Here is a 17,455-nt window from a genome sequence, read left to right on the forward strand (position 1 = left end):
AATATGCTTTTGCCAAATTTTACCATCTAGAAATGGAGACACCCTAGGCAATATTCACACACACAGTATTGGAACCAGCTGGTGATAGAAGAATCTTAAGAAAAAAAGGCTTCTTGATTTAATTGGGAAAACAGGAGGAAGCATACATTTTACTGCCATTAATAACTTCAAGCAATCCTGATATGACTCTACCTCACCCTGACGGCGAGACATGTGCTTTCTGTTAAACTGTTTGCCACATCTGACCCCTATTGTTTGCTCACTTGATCAGGTAAGAAAATGTAGGTTTATTTATAGGATAAATGAGGCCTATTAAAATTGAGAAACAGTGTAGTAGTCTATGAGGAGTTGTGTTCGGAAACAGATGTGTGAAATTCCATAACAGTTTGGTAATAAACAGACCAACCAAACCAATTTATTTTTTAAAAAATCTACTTTAAGTTTCTTAAAGAAACTATCATAAAGGCAACCTAGTTTCAAAAAAATGAAAAACACTTCATTTTGCTTGGAAATCATTACTCTGACCACTTCCAGTTTTTAATAAGTCAGAAAAGGCAAAATGTTGCCTTCTTCACAAAACAAAGTTTTATTTTTTCATTCTTCATGATGCTGTTGGTAAATTAAAAATTAGATTATATTAATATAAAGTAAACAAGTGATTTAACATTGTGAAAAAATTTCAAAGGTGTTCAGAAGTTAACTTTGTCAATTTTCTTTTAAAGACATATGACAGAATGGTCAAAGGAAATAACCCTTAATTTTTATATGATCAAAGTTTAGAGTTCAACAGTATCTGCTCTGGTGATCTCCAACAATAAGGGAAATCAGACTTGTCTAAACCGGAAGAAATCAAACATTTATCACTTAACTCTTGACCTGGTCTGACTCCTTACATGCTGATAAAACCTTTCTACAGCCCTGTAAAATGCCCCAAACCCATATTACCTAAATGTAATCTAGACAAAAATGAATCAGGTGCCATTCTTACTCTCAAAATCAATTTTGGGTCTATTCACAGAATACAGAAACATTTATATCAATTTGGAACACCCTAGAAACTCTAATTTGTCTTCCAATGAAGACAATATGGTCTAACATTACTAAAAATTAGACCTTTTGAAATTATTCACATAAAATTGTGAAACAGGTCTGATGTGCTATTGAATTTAGGAGTCCCAATTTTCCTGTCATAACCAATAACGTTAGTTTCTGCATAAGCCAGCCATGCACACTGGCACAGACTTAAAACTAAGTTAGAAGAATCAAAATTTACACAGTTAGAACTCAGAATCAAAATTTAAATGATGGTTCAAACCTTCATACTAGTAGCTTTCAGTGGCATACATTTATCACTGACCAGGGTGGCTCTGTTGATTAAAAGATAACTTTAAGAAATATGTCGTAGTTAGTTAAATTTTTTATTTAATTTGCATATGGTTATAAATTATATATGAAAATGCTTAACACAAGTTAAATACACCAGATGATTGACTCAATTTATAGCTAGTATAATTACTGTAAGTATAGAAAAACTTAGCAACATCTATGGGTAACACTACTAATTCCTCAGTTTTTAAGGATGAGAAACATTCTCATCTCTGCTTATAAATGAGCTAAGGAGGTATCCGAAGGCAGGGTAACTTTGTGATACTGGGTTCAAATTATATGGACTTCTGAATACGTTTAAAGAACAGTTTACTAACCTAGGATTAAGACTGTCATTTCATCTATTTGAACAGTAATTCTCAAACTATCTGTGGTGGTGAGCCAGGTTTTTGATTTCTTCCCCTAACATTTTTATTAAATTATTTTATTATATTATTATTATTTTATTATAATACTTATTATATTATGTATTATATTATCTTATTAATAAAAATGAAATTAAACAAAAGATACATAAAACAGAAGATGTAAATTTTTATTATTACATTCAGCAGACAAAATCTTATTCAAACTGCTATATGTGTCTAAGTGCTTACTTTCAATTTTTGGACTTACTCATTATAGACCAGTAACAACTAATAACAAATAGACCAAGTATTGGTCCATGGACCACACTTTGAGTATCACTGTATTAGAAGATTCCTGCACTGAATTCACTGATACATGAGAAAGGCATAAAATATAAGTGAAATTAAGGTGTTATTTCAATGTTTAAAACAAACACTCTATAACAAACCCTCTATAAGCAGGTCTAGAAATACTCAAAACTGTGAAGCAAATTGTTTTCTGTCTCCCTGATCTCTCATTTGGCAACCATTAGCCCCCTCAAGTCTTTCCCTTCCTTTTCTTCCTCCTTATCATGACTAACATTTGTACACGACTTTCTAGTTATCAAATAAATATATGTTTATTCTCTCACCTAATTCTCAGAACAAACCTGTGAGATAGGACCTATTTTATCCCCTAATTTTTTAAATAAGACGAAAGGTTTAGTGAAGATCAACTGATGACGTGCCTAAAGTCACTCAGGTAATAAAGGGCAAAGGGAAGACTCAAGCTCAGTTCCTTTGATGTTCTTTCCTTTCATGTGTTCCTTTCATCCTTTCATCCATTCATCCCTCTAACCAGCCACCAAATATTTATTGAGAACATACAATGTGCTAGACATTGTTCTAGGTACTAGGAGTAAAGAAGTGAAGAAGTGCCATGCTAATGGTGCTTCAATATTCTTCATCTGCCTCTTCCTACATGTTAGCCAAGACTTGATGGAACTCCATATTGTCATGGAGCTTATGCTGATGGGGCTTGGAGGGTGAACACGGGAGGTGGGTGGTGGTGCATAGGTAATAAACAAGATAATTATATGGAATTTATATTCAATGATGATTAAGTACTATGGGGTAGCAGCTATATTTTGAAGATATAGCTGACTGGATTCCTAAGAGTTTGGATAAAGTACAGGAGGGAAAGAAAAGGATTGAGGATAATTCCTCCAGTTTTGGTCCAGTTAACTAGAAAGATGAAGTTACCATTTACTGACATGAGAAAGACTGTGAAAATAGTAAATTGAGGTGAGGGTAGGGTAGAGATCGGGAGCTTAATTTTGAACCTGTTAAATCTCAGATGCTAATAAGGCATCCAAGTAGTAATATCTGGGCCAAGAAAATCAGGGAGGAGGCTGAGATTATTTCTATTGCTATTTAGGAGTCGTCAGTATAGGCAGACTATTTAAATGGAATGAATGAAGTCAGCAAAGTAACAAGCATAGATAAAGTCCAAGGACTAAGTCCTGGGGGCATTCTAATGCTGAGAAATTGGAAAGAAGAGGTGGAAGCAGAAAAGGAAGCAGAGAAGGATTGGATATTTAGGAGGAAAGCTATTAAGAGTACTGAGTCCTGGAAAACCAATGGAAAAAGTTAAAGGAGGGAACTGTAACAAATACTGCTCATAGGTTGAGTAATATGAGTACTAGAAATTGACCATTGGCTTTGGCAATGTGCAGGTCACTGGAACTTGACCAGAGTAGTCTGATGGGTTGTTTGTGTGGGAGGTGAAGAGTGGGAGTGACAGCTTGATTGGAAAAGATTCAGTAGTGTGTAAAACAATGAGGGGAGGGGACTGAAAGAGAGAGAATAGAAGGAAGTGGGGAGAGGGAGAGAGAGAGGGAGATGGGCAGATAGGGAAAGAGAAACAGAAAGAGACAGAGAATAGGGAGAGAGGGCATATTAATATATATGAAAGGGAAGAGGGAAAATGAAGACAGGAAATGAAAACTTTTTTGAGGAGAGTTGAAATGGGAAGAAAAGAAACAACATAATAACTAGAAGGTAAAAGAAGTGAAAGTGAAAAATAAATTTACAATTGCTACAAAGAGAACACAACACCTAGGAATACAACTTACAAGGGATGTGAAGGACCTCTTCAAGGAGAACTACAAACCACTGCTCAAGGAAATAAGAGAGGGCACAAACAAATGGAAAAACATTCCATGCTCATGGATAGAAGAATCAATATTGTGAAAATGGCCATACTGCCCAAAGTAATTTATAGATTCAAAGCTATCCCCATCAAGATACCAATGATTTTCTTCACAGAATTAGAAAAAACTACATTAAATTTCATATGGAACCAAAAAAAGAGCCCATAGAGTCAAGACAATCCTAAGCAAAAAGAACAAAGCTAGAGGCATCACACTACCTGACTTCAAACTATACTACAAGGCTACAGTAACCAAAACAGCATGGTACTGGTACCAAAACAGATATATAGATTAATGGAACAGAACAGAGGCCTCAAAAATCTGATATTTGACAAACCTGACAAAAACATGCAATGGGGAAAGGATTCCCTATTTAATAAATGGTGTTGGGAAAACTGGCTAGCCATATGCAGAAAACTAAAACTGGACCCCTTCCTTACACCTTATACAAATATTAACTAAAGATAAGATTAAAGACTTAAACATAAGACCTAAAACCATAAAAACCCTAGAAGAAAACCTAGGCAATACCATTCAGGACATAGACACGGGCAAAGACTTTATGACTAAAACACCAAAAGCAATGGCAACAAAAGCCAAAATTGACAAATGGGATATAATTAAACTAAAGAGCTTCTGCACAGCAAAAGAAACTATCATCAGAGTGAACAGGCAACCTACAGAATGGGAGAAACTTTTTGCAATCTATCCATCTGACAAAGGGCTAATATCCAGAATCTACAAGGAACTTAAACAAATTTGCAAGAAAAAAACAATCCCATCAAAAAGTGGGAGAAAGATATGAACAGATACTTCTCAAAATAAGACATTTATGCAGCCAACAACATATGAAAAGAAGCTCATCATCACTGGTCATTACAGAAATGCAAATCAAAACCACAATGAGATACCATCTCATGCCAGTTAGAATGATGATCATTAAAAAGTCAGGAAACGACAGATGCTGGAGAGGATGTGGAGAAATAGGAATGCTTTTACACTGTTGGTGGAAGTGTAAATTAGTTCGACCATTGTGGAAGACAGTGTGGCCATTCCTCAAGGATCTAGAACCAGAAATAACATTCGACCCAGCAATCCCATTACTGCGTATACCCAAAGGATTATAAATCATGCTAGTATAAAGACACATGCCCACGTATGTTTACTGCAGCACTATTCACAATAGCAAAGACATGGAACCAAACCAAATGCCCATCGATGATATACTGGATAAAGAAAATGTGGCACATATATACCATGGAATGCTATGCAGCCATAAAAAAGGATGAGATCATGTCCTTTGCAGGGACATGGAGGAAGCTGGAAAACATCATTCTCAGCAAACTAACACAGCAACATGTTCTCATTCATAAGTGGGAGTTGAACAATGAGAACACATGGACACAGGGAGCGGAACATCACACACCAGGACCTGTTGGGGGGTGGGGGGAAATGGAAGGAGTAGCATTAGGAGAAATACCTAATGTAGATGATGGGCTGATGGGTGCAGCAAACCACCATGGCACATGTATACCTATGTAACAAACGTGCACGTTCTGCACATGTACCCCAGAACTTAAAGTATTGTAAAATAAAATTTAGTTAACATTTTAAAAGCTGACATAAAAATTTGGAACATTACTCAATTTAAAATATACAATAATATCACTCGCAACAGAAAAAAAATATGAATAAACTAAAAAATTCAGAATTGTCCAAAAGAGTTCACCAGTGAAATGCCACCTTTATTATTATTATGATGATGCATACACTTTGTAAAACACTGCCACCTGTCGCTATGTGATGTTTAACTTTTATCCAAGAATGAAGGCCCTTCCAAGGAACACATTTCAATTGCGTATTTATGCTCGCTCTTGGGCTAAAACCACCCTCAAGCATATCAAACAATCCTCAGCTTATGAAATCTCTAAACCAAAGCAAATGAAAGGTGCAACAAAATGTGTGCATGATCCATCAGACAAAAAGCTAGGAAAATTTAACTTTTCAAATTACTTTTGAAACACTATCAGTACATCCTCCAGGGTACTGAAGAATACACTATGACAAGGAATTTTCTTGCCATCTTCCAACCCAGTCTGACAAAAGGAAGCACTCGAGACATATCAAGGTCAAATGGCTTAATAAGTTTTGACAAGGAAAATTGTTTTTTGAAGATCTGATTCTTGGATAAGCCAAAAAAATCTTTAAACACTTTTAAAAAGGTAACACTATAAAAATCTCAAAAAAGACTGTATCTAACAATTAAGTAAAGCCAAGTTTTGTAGGTCCAATTCAATTTGCAGATAATCACATTTGCTGAAACCAATGGCTATTATAGATCTCCCAGATGGTAGCATTAAGTTACCAAACATAAGAAACTATCTGTCAAAGTACAGGAATGATAGAACTGAAACGATTTACAACTGATACTGAACTAAGCAGAAATAAATTTAGTATCCTTATGTAATCTCAGGAAAATAACATATTAAAAAATAAGAAATGAATAAATTTGGTAATACTTAAGAGAAGGAAAACAAAGGAATATTCACATATAAGGTTTTCCATGGAACCAATTAAAATTTTAGATTTTCTGCACTCTTAGGGAAAGATCAAAACTACTCAAATCAATTTCAGCATAAGATAGAAAATATAAAATAATTATTTATAATATTCTTTACAAATCCCTTTTTGTGTCTCTGGTTTTAAAAGAAAAAGTTAAATTTAAAATTCTTAAATGAAATGCTTTATGTGACAAAACAAAATTAAAATAATTTTTGGTTCTATTGAATTACAGTTTCCCTTAGAGCCTTACAGGGAAAAAGGCCTGAGCTATAACACAATTTCCCTTTTGCCTTTAATTATTCAAATCACAAAACCTTAATTATATATATTTTTTCAGTTTATTTTCCAAGTAAACTTTGAGTAGTTATTCAGCCATAAACACCAATCTCACAACAGCAGGGGTCGCAATGTACTAGTTAAATGTTTCAGGAAACTGAGAAGCAGATTAACTGTTCATATTGCATAGATTTATTAGATCATGAAAGATTCACAACTCATTGTACTCTAGTGAAAATAATCTATCATTAAATATAAAAAAGATTTTTCTGTTGTGGGGATCCCCAAATTATAATAAAGAAAATCTACTTAAACTATCTACTGATGATAATCTACTTAAGCTGATAGCATTTCTAGTTGAAACAGCATAAAAATCACTTATGCTAAGTTCTACCATATGCATTAGCTCCACAGAGGTGCTTCTACACCTCTTAAAAAATAAGTAATTTCTATATATGTAACAGGTAATTCTTTAATTCAGTCAACTGTCAACTTGAACATATATTAAACATTGAGTTTATTTCCGAAGAAAAAAGCAAACTGACCATTCACGTCTAGTGCATATTTTCAAATTCTTTTCTCCACAGTGGAGAAAATGTACCCCAAATACTTTAAATATTTGATTTACAGAAAGTTTCTGCTGTCGAATTTCTTTAAATTTTAATTCCATGTAATCACTCCAGTTATTTACCAAAAAAATCTAAAATAATTTAGATTGTCTACTATTTAACACATTAAAAAATCAACTAAAAATAAAACTTAAAAAAATCCACAAGAAACAGTGATATTTCTGAAGGTTTGAAGAAAAACAAGTCTAACCACCTCCTCTAGTTCATTATTTTTCATCAAACCAACCAGGAAGATAAAATCAATGAGTACTTAATAACTAGCATAAAAAACGGAATACAATAAAATACGAAGTGTCCATTGCACAAAGAAAAGGTAAATACTGTTTTGTGAACATTTTTGTTTAATTACATATATTAAACAAATTTTTAAATATATATCAAAAATAATATGTAATATATATTGACATACACACGTGAATATACATGCATACAAACATATACACATCACATACACGTGAGGGTTGGGCTACACTGTAAAATATATATTTAAAATAATATACTTTTTTCACCTTAGGAAAAATATATTTTACTATGGATTGAGGTAAAGAATGTGTGAAAGTCAGTACTCTAAATAAATTTTTCCTGTCCCTTTCAAATTCATGTCCTTTATAACACAGTTTCCTTACTACATCTTTTGTATAAGCTTGTAGCCAAAGATCACATATGTTAAATGTATCACTGAATTACTCAATTGAGAAGTTTAGCTTATTGTGTTAGGAGTTAATGATTTAATTGTCTACACATGTAACTTATACAGTAACAAATGTAAAAATGACCATTCTAGTAATATCAGGAAATCAATTATACACTAAATGCAATTTCTGTGAACATAGCAGAGAGATACAATCCAGCAAAATCAGTTTCTTCACAGTCAAAAGAAATGTTACAAGGTCCATGCAATAAAACTCAAGAACATTACTAGGAAGAGAACCCTTGGGGAACTCATTTGGAATTCATTTTTTTAAAAATATACAATTCAAGTAAGTTCAGTTGTCAGTTTCCAAGACCGCAAGAGAACAGAAATAGATTATTATAGGAGAGAAAAATTGCTGCTATAGAAATGCTGCTGGTACAGAAGAAATGTGAAGTGACAGCTAAGGCCAGGGGAAAAACAGAAAAATTGTATATAAAAATGAAAAATACATGGCGTTCTGGGGCCATTTAGCAAGGGGAAATCCTTAGGCATGGTAATAATATTTATGGCCCTGCATAATAAATTATCTTCAGACTTGCAAACTTGAATAACTGACAGTAAGAACAATAATAGCTACACACATATAGCCTTTGAACCTAGGGACTCTGGCTCCAAATCCCATGGTTTTAACCACTACACTATACTGCTTCTCACTAAAATTTAAAATTACATTCAAGATATTAAAGTAAATTTAAGAAAATACTTTAGAAAACAAAGATGTAATTGATTTTTAAAAGACCTTCTGCTATAAACTGAATGTCTATGTTTACCCAAAATTCTTATGTTGAAACATAATCTTGAATGTGATAATATTTGGGGCTGGGGCCTTTGAGAAGTGGTTACGTCATGAAAGCAGAGCCATCATGTATGGGATTGGTGCCTGTGATAGTCTGTTGGCATGCTGCTAATACAGACATACCCAAGACTGGGTAATTTATAAAGAAACAAAGACTGGGGAGGCCTCACAATCATGACTGAAGGCAAATGAGGAGCAAAGTCACATCTTACATGGTGGCAGACAAGAAGAGCTTGTGTAGGGGAACTCCCATTTATAAAACCATCAGATATGGTGAGACTTATCAACTACCATGAGAACAGTACGCAGAAAATGCCCCTATGATTCAGTTATCACCACCTGGCCCTGCCCTTGCACCATGGGGATTACCACAATTCAAGGTGAGATTTAGTGGGGACACAGCCAAACCATACAGTGCCTTCAGAAAAGACACCTCAAAGAGCTCCATTTCCCCTTTTGCCATGTGAGGACACGGTGAGAAGACAGCTGTCTATGAACCAGTAAGCAGGCCATCCCCAGACCCTGAATCTGTTGGCACCTTGATCTTGAACTTTACAGCTTCCAGAACTGTGAGTAATAAATTTCTGTTGTTTTAAGTCACCCAGTCTATTCCCTTATAGAAACCTGGACGACCTAAGATACCTGTGTATGAAATGATTAAATACCCTTAATAATATAAGCCTGGAGAACTTATCAAAAAAGATCCTTTCTAGATATCTAGTTTTTTGGGATCTATGTATTTTTATTTTGATGATAATTTCACATATTTGTAATTTTGTAATATTGCATTATCTCATTTAACTTTTCCCTATTAATATATACTATTATTATCTACATACTGGAGACAAGAAAACTGACATATAGTTTAGGTAATTGCACAATATTACATAATTGGTGTCAGATGAAGCCAATATTCAAAGGCATATAGTCTGGTTCCACAGTCCTAGCTTTAATCAATGTGCTCTGGGCTACCACAGTTGCCAGACTGACTACGTCCTGTAGGATTTGCTATGATGTGTCAGGATGTACTATTTAAGAGATTCTGGTAATCCTGAAAACCCCAAAATAACTTTCAGAATCATTTTCTTGCTCACCAATGTTCTAGTTTTACTCATTCCAGGCATTTGTCCACTCCCTTGAAGTTAGGCATGGCCATGTGATTTGCTTTTAACAACAGAATGTAAGCAATAAGAATTTGTCACTTCAAAGTGGAAGCCTTTAAGAAAAGCATGCAATTCTCCATATCCCTGTTCCTTCACACTTCTCTCTTTCTGTTCCTGGCACTAGCATCCTAATAGTAATAGATTTTATGACTTCTTTTCCTATCATTACCCACATCCAAACAGTAACTATAACATACTCATTTCACCTATGACAAATCCCTTCTGCCCTTTCCTTTTGCCTCATACTGGACATACTATGTCTTCTCTAAATGAGGTTTTCTTTACTTCTTGTCTTGCCTGCTACAACAGGCTAGTGATCTCATCTTCAGACTCTAATGTGAGTCCACCAAATAGAATACATCAGATTAATTTCCCTTTAGCAGATTTCTGACTGTAACCTACCTAGCTCAAAAGTTTACAATGATTCCCACCATTAGTTGTAAGTATAAACTTCTTAGCAATGCTTTACACTTTATAATACCACTTAAAAGCATAAATCCATTTTTCTAAATGTTATCTTTCACTCAGTCATATTCTATGCTCAGGTTGAAATGGCAACTTGTTCCTCCTACTGGCCTAGCTCCATCTATGCCTTAGGTAATGTTTACTGCTTTATCTTAATTACTTTCTACAGCCTCAATTCTTATTCTTTTATAAATATTACACTGTGAAAATGACAAATTTTTCAATATCCATTTCAAATGAAACCTTATCTATAAAGTATCAATATGGGAACATCATCTCTTTTGAATTCCAATATATCTGTAGGTTGAAAAACATTTCTCTATAGTGCTCAGCGCTGTGCTTTGCCATGGTAGAGTATCAACATTTTACTGAATTAAATTGTACTGCATATTCAAGAGTAAAATGTTTTAAAAAAATTAACTAGTTTGTCAACAAAAATATAACACTTTTGCGAAAAGTATTTGTACTCAGAGTAACATAAGTCAGCAATATTTATAGAATGTCTACTTCATAGCGAATGATGATGTTGATTAGGAAAATAACAGTATCCAACATTTACTTAGAAAATACTATGTGTCAGGTACTTTGCAGGCAATTCCTCACTTGATCTTCAAAAACTCTAAGTTGAATATAGTCATTATCTTTATTTAAGAGATGAGGAAACTGAGTCACAAAGAGTTTGCATAACTTGCCCAAGGTCACATGGTTAGATGTAAACAGTCACAATTCTAATAAAACAGTCTGACTCAGGAAACTGAGCTCCAAAAGAGATAAAACATTAATTTATATATTGGGTATTATATCTTATATCCCAAAATTTACTACTTGTTAACAAATTATGAAGTGGGTATCGCATGAGTGATTTCTTAAAAATCTCTTTTAAATCACACATTTTATCATATATTACAAGGCAATTATTTAATAAAAGTACATGACTGGAAACTGAACAAACCAAACAGACTATGAATTCCTTCAGGCCAATGGGTGTAAATTGTTTATCTTCATACATTGGGAAGCTGACCTAATACGTGACACATAATTATGTAAGATTTATAATAAGGGAAAGGTCACATGAATTAAATTCAAGATCAATCAACTTTACTCTTAAAGTTTTCCTTATTTATCCTCAAATGTCTACAATGCTGTGGTTCTCCAAAACCAATTTTTGAAAGTGCTCCTTAATAGAGTAACTTCTAAAATGTATAATAACACTGTTGTGCAGTATTTGAATATATGGAGAAAGCTGTAAAAAAGAATGAAACTGCAGTACTGAAACAAAGGAACAAAGAGTTAAGATATAAGTAACAATTTGCTTTCTGGTTAAGAAAGGCAATGGCATTGCAGGTAGAGGAAAAAAGCAGATAAAACAGGTAGACAGGCACTTAGGCATGAAAGAGCTTATTTAGCAAACTGCAAGTGTTTCAGTATGGTGATAGTGTAAAGTATATGCTGGGAACTGGCAGGAGTCCATAAAGATGGAAATTGAGTAGTTTGTAAAGAGATTTAATGCCCTTCTAAGAAAGTTAGCATTATGTTGACTGCACAATGTTAACTCTTCAACTCACCATCTTGCTGGCAGCGGAAACAAAATAACCTATAAACTGAATTCTCCAATACAGTACTTTCTAAGTCTTGCTATACAAAATACCCTTTTTAGAGGCCGAGGTGGGAGGATCACTGGAGCCCAGGAGTTCAAGACCAGCCTGGGTGATATGGTGAGACTCTCTATTTAAAAAAAAAAATAAATAAAATAACCCTTTTAACTTAATAACAAAGTTTCCACAAATTAGCTCATTTTTAAGTAGTATTTTAAAGGTATAGCAGAATATAAGAACATAAATGATACCTGCTTTTATTTCCTTTTTTTAAGAAAAATCCTGAAGATAAAATATTTTTTTCCTTACTGCTTCCTTGCTTCTTTATTTTTCCTTGCATCATTACTTTCATTTTGGCTTAGTATGGATACATGAAGTCAAAGGGTTAAAAGTAGCTATTTTATTTCATTCCATAGCACCATGGAAATCCTGGTACAGATCATTTTTTACTTATTCTGCTTATTTTTACTTATCCTGCTTATTTTTATTATTTAGTTTCCAATCAAAGAATACAGACAGAATGCTTTTTGTTCAGGAGACTTTTCAACACAGAGCTCAATTTTCTAGTGATGTTGGAAATTCCAGGCAACACTGTCATTGATTTTTAAAAAGCATACCTAGGAGTGCAGTGAGCTTGGGAAGCAGTCCAACTTGTACCATCTTATTCCTCAGTCCTGTGTCAAAGGAGAGGTTTAGTAAAAGTCGGAGGGTGATATTCAGCAGGTCTTCATGCTCACAAGGTATCATTTTCACCAGTTTTTCAACAATATCCATTTCCACCTACGTAAAATAATAATACAAATACAGTGAGTTCTGCTGCAAAATAGGACAAAAATAATATAATTATTTTTTGTTTTTACCGTAATGTATACCTATTTTATAATTATATGTTAATCTTATAGTCCATTTCAATCTGTAAACTTTGCTGAAATCAAACTTTTGAGGAGAAAATATATATGCTACACCATCCTCTCCTTCCCTCATTTAATTCCATCAACTGGAAGACAAATTACATTTGATCCTTGAAAACACTTTGCATTATTGAACACCACCTACTAAGTACCAGGTCCTATGTAAAGATGTCATCTTGGCCTTCAAGGATTCCTCAGTATAAAAAGAGAGTAGGTTGGGCATGGTCGCTCACGCCTGTAATCCCAACACTTTGGGAGGCTGAGGCAGGTGGATCACGAGGTCAAGAGATTGAGGCCATCCTGGCCAGCATGGTGAAACCCCATCTCTACTAAAAGTACAAAAATTAGCTGGGCATGGTGGTACGTGCCTGTAGTCCCAGCTACTTGGGAAGCTAAGGCAGGAGAATCACCTGAACCCACGAGGCACAGGTTGCAGTGAGCCGAGATCACGCCACTGCACTTCAGCCTGGTGGCAGAGAGAGACTCCGTCTCCAAAAGAAAAAAAAAAAAAGTAGACAAATAGAATGAATAATGAAAATACAATATGATAAAAACTGAATGAACAAAATGCTCTGAAAACAGCACGGACAGAACTACCAACTCACCTGGAAGAACAGAAGACTTCAAATTGGGAACAAAGTAAAAAAAAAAAATGACTAAGAATTTGTTCTCTGGTTCAGAAAGGCAATGGCAATACAAGTTGAAGAAAAAGTCAGTGGATCAGCATTTAGGAATAAAAGAGCTTGTTAGGGAATTGCAAGTGATTTAGTATAATCATAGTATAAAGTACATGTTGGAGATTGGCAGAAGGCTGTAAGACAGATCTATACAAAATCGTAAGAGCTTTTAATGCTGTACTAAGAAGATTAACATTATTACACAGGCAGTAAAGTGTCCTGAAAGATTTTAAGTCCAGGGGGTGATGTGGTCAGATTTGTTCCTAGACTAGGAATACTCCTAAAATCCAAAGTCCTAGACACTAACCAAGCACCAACTTGTAAAAGGCCTATTTAAAAACAGCAGTATCAGAGTCCTTTTCTGTACGGTCAATAAGGTAGATTATTTTCTGTTAACTGACAAATGGAAAAAGAGGTTTAGGATAATGAAGGCAAAATATTATTTTAATTTTTGACATTTAATTTGAGATGGTATTCAGTGAATATTTAAAAATCATATAAAACCCAGGAAAGAAGCTAGACTAAAAGTAATAGTTGAAACTTTAGGACAGGGATCAGCCAACTATGGCTAGTGGGCCTATCTGGCCTGCTATCTTTCCATTCAGCCTATGAGCTAAGAACGGCTTTTGGCTTTTAACAATTTTAAATGGCTGAAAAAGAAAATCAAATGAAGAATGATATTTCATGACATACAATAATCATATGAAATTCCAATTTCAGTTTTGATAAATAAATATTTACTGGAACAGAGCCATGCTCATTTGTTTATCGACTGTCAATGGCTGCTTTCATGCTACAACTAGAGCAGAGTTAGTAGTTGCAAGAGAGATCATATGGCCCATAAAACCCACAATATTGACTATCTGACCCTTTGTAGAAAAAGTTTGCAGATCCCTGCTCTAAAAGATCATAAAATTGCATGAAGAGAACTTACTTTGTAGTCATAGAGGACAGAACTTATTTAGTAAAAGAAACCCTGCATTCAGATTTTTTTAAGGTAGCAATCAGAAAACTTTGGTTGTAAAAACATCTCATGTCTTTTAGTTACACAGCAATGGCAAAAAAGAAAGAAATTTGGAAAACTATTTATGATTTTTTAATCAAAGGATTTATAATGAATTGTGCTCTACTTTTTCTTTTATTGGAGATCTAAAATATTTATTTATACTACCCATTTCATATCTGTGTTGCAATCTTTCACTGACCTCATAAAAATCACATTAATAACTGAGCCCTTGATACATTTTTTTCCTTTCACTCCATGCCAAGGAATAAACACAATTTTTTTTAAATTGCTAAAGTGACAAATTTACACCTGATTTTTCCTTTAGACTTCTATCTACACTCCACAGCCACACTGTAGTCCTACCCTGGAGCTGTTCATTATAGGGTATAATTCTATCGCCAAAGACTTTCAAAAATCAAACACAAGATAAAAGTTGCTTCTTTGAAAATACCAAAGCAATTGAAAAACCGCTAATCTAGAAAAAAAAGATCGATATCTGAAATAAAACAGAGAAAATCACTTTAGCCTTTCAGACAAAGAGAGAAAAAGGAAACAGTACCAAAAATTTTATGCCCGTACATCTGATAGCATATAAATGAAATAAATTCCCTGAAAGACAAACTACTGAGCTACCACTCAAGAAGAAAGAACCTAAACAGTCTTATATCTATTAAACCAATTTACAGAAAGAAAATCCCAGGCCTATGACTTTTTACTGGTGAAGTCTATTAAACATTTATATAGAAATAATACCAATTCTACACAAACCCTCCCAGAAAAATTAAAGAAGGGATGCTTCCCAACTCATTATATGAGGACATAGTTACTCTAATAATAAAACCAGACCAAGACATTAGGAGAAAAGAAAACAATAGAATAATGCCTCATAAACATAAAAATTCTCAAAAATAATTAGCCAATAAAACTTAGCAATATATATAAAAGAGCAATATATATAAAAGAGCAATATATCACAACCAAGTAATGTTTACACCCTAAATACAAGACTGGTAAACCTTCAAAAGCCAATCAATGTAACTCACTATATCAACAGTCTAAAGAGAAAAACTCATATGATTATCTCAGTAATAGATACAGGGAGGCATTTCACAAAATTTAACATCCATTCATGATAAAAAGTCTCAGGAAGCAAGAAATAGAAGAACTTCCTTAAACTGATAGCAAGTATCTAAAAAACCCTACTGTTAACATCATGCTTAATAGTGAAAGACATTGCTTTCCTCATAAGATCAGTAACAAGGCAAGGATAGCTGCTCACACAATTCCTCCTCAACATCAAACAAGAGGGCATACCCAGTGCAATTTAAGGCAAGAAAAAGAAATAGAAATCATACAGATTAGAAAGGAAGAAACAAAACTTTCTATTTGCAGATAACACAATTATCCACTTAGAAAATCTCCAAAATCTGTGAGTCAGTACAACTAAAAAGTGAGTTTAGAAAGTCACAGGACATAAGGTCAATATGCAAAATCAATTATATTTCTATATACTATCAACCAAAACCAGGAAATGGGTAATTTTTGAAAACTATCATTTATAATGGTAAAATACTTAAGTATAAATCTAAAAAAATACGTGCAAAATATGTATGCTAAACTATAAATGATGGAAGAAATCAAAAAAGACCCAAATGAATAGAAACCTATACCATATTCATGGATTGGAAAAATCCAATATGGTCAATATATTGATCCCCTCAACAGATTCAATGCAATCCCAATGATTTTAAAATGTACATGGACAAATACAGAATAGAATAACTCTGAAAAAGAATAACAACATTGGCAGCCTCTTACTGCCTGATTTCAATACTTACTATGAGGTTATAGTAATCAAGAGAAAGAGGTATTGATGAAAGCACAGACACATAGATTAATGGAACAGAAAACAGAGTCTAAAAATAGAAGCAAACATATATGGCCAAATTTTCTTTTTTCTTTTTTCTTTTTTTTTTTTTTTTGAGATGGAGTCTTGCTCTGTCGCCCAGGCTGGAGTGCAGTGGTGCGATCTCAGCTCACTGCAAACTCCGCCTCCTGGGTTCATGCCATTCTCCTGCCTCAGCCTCCCGAGTAGCTGGGATTACAGGCGCCCGCCACCACACCCGGCTAATTTTTTGTATTTTTAGTAGAGATGGGGTATCACCATGTTAGTCAGGATGGTCTGGATCTCCTGACCTCATGATCCATGGAAAGGCAATTTCAATGGATAAAAGCATCTTTTCAACAAATAGTTATGAAACAACTAGATATCCATATTAAAAAACATAAATCTTGGTCCATATCATGCACCATATACAAAATTAACTCAAAATGGATGTATTATAGACTAAAACGATGATGACAAAAACCTCTATAAAACTTGAAGAAAACACAGGAAAAAATCTTTGTCAACTTGGGTTAGACAAAAGATTTCTTAAATATGACACCCAAATACAGTCCACTAAATTTTTTTTATATGCTGACTTCACGAAAATTAAAAACTTCTGCTTTTCATATGAGAATGAAAAGAAGCCATAGAAAAGTGAAAATACTTGCAAAACATGTAACTGATAAACAACTTGTATCCAAATACAGAAAGAATTCTCAAAAGTGAGCAGTAAGAAAATTAAGCAAACTAGGCAACATATATCCTCTCTGTTGTTCCTCTGAAAAACTGTCTAAAAGCAAGGCTGGTATTAGTTCACATCAAGAGTAAAATAAACACTTGATTTAAATAAATAATACTACCTCACAAA

General features: G+C 33.9%; 1 protein-coding gene across 7 annotated transcripts in view; it reads right to left on the reverse strand.

Moving 5' to 3' along the window:
• Positions 1-17,455, reverse strand: part of LOC105493039 (kinesin associated protein 3) — a 164,563-nt gene that overhangs the window by 85,633 nt on the left and 61,475 nt on the right. For all 7 annotated transcript variants that reach the window (XM_011760482.3, XM_071075473.1, XM_011760484.3 and 4 more), the window contains exon 10: positions 12,723-12,885. In XM_011760482.3, coding sequence (XP_011758784.1) covers positions 12,723-12,885 — 163 coding nt within the window. The remainder of the gene's footprint in view (positions 1-12,722; positions 12,886-17,455) is intronic.

This window comes from Macaca nemestrina, chromosome 1, assembly GCF_043159975.1.
Source record: "Macaca nemestrina isolate mMacNem1 chromosome 1, mMacNem.hap1, whole genome shotgun sequence".
In the NCBI taxonomy this organism is placed as follows: domain Eukaryota; kingdom Metazoa; phylum Chordata; class Mammalia; order Primates; family Cercopithecidae; genus Macaca; species Macaca nemestrina.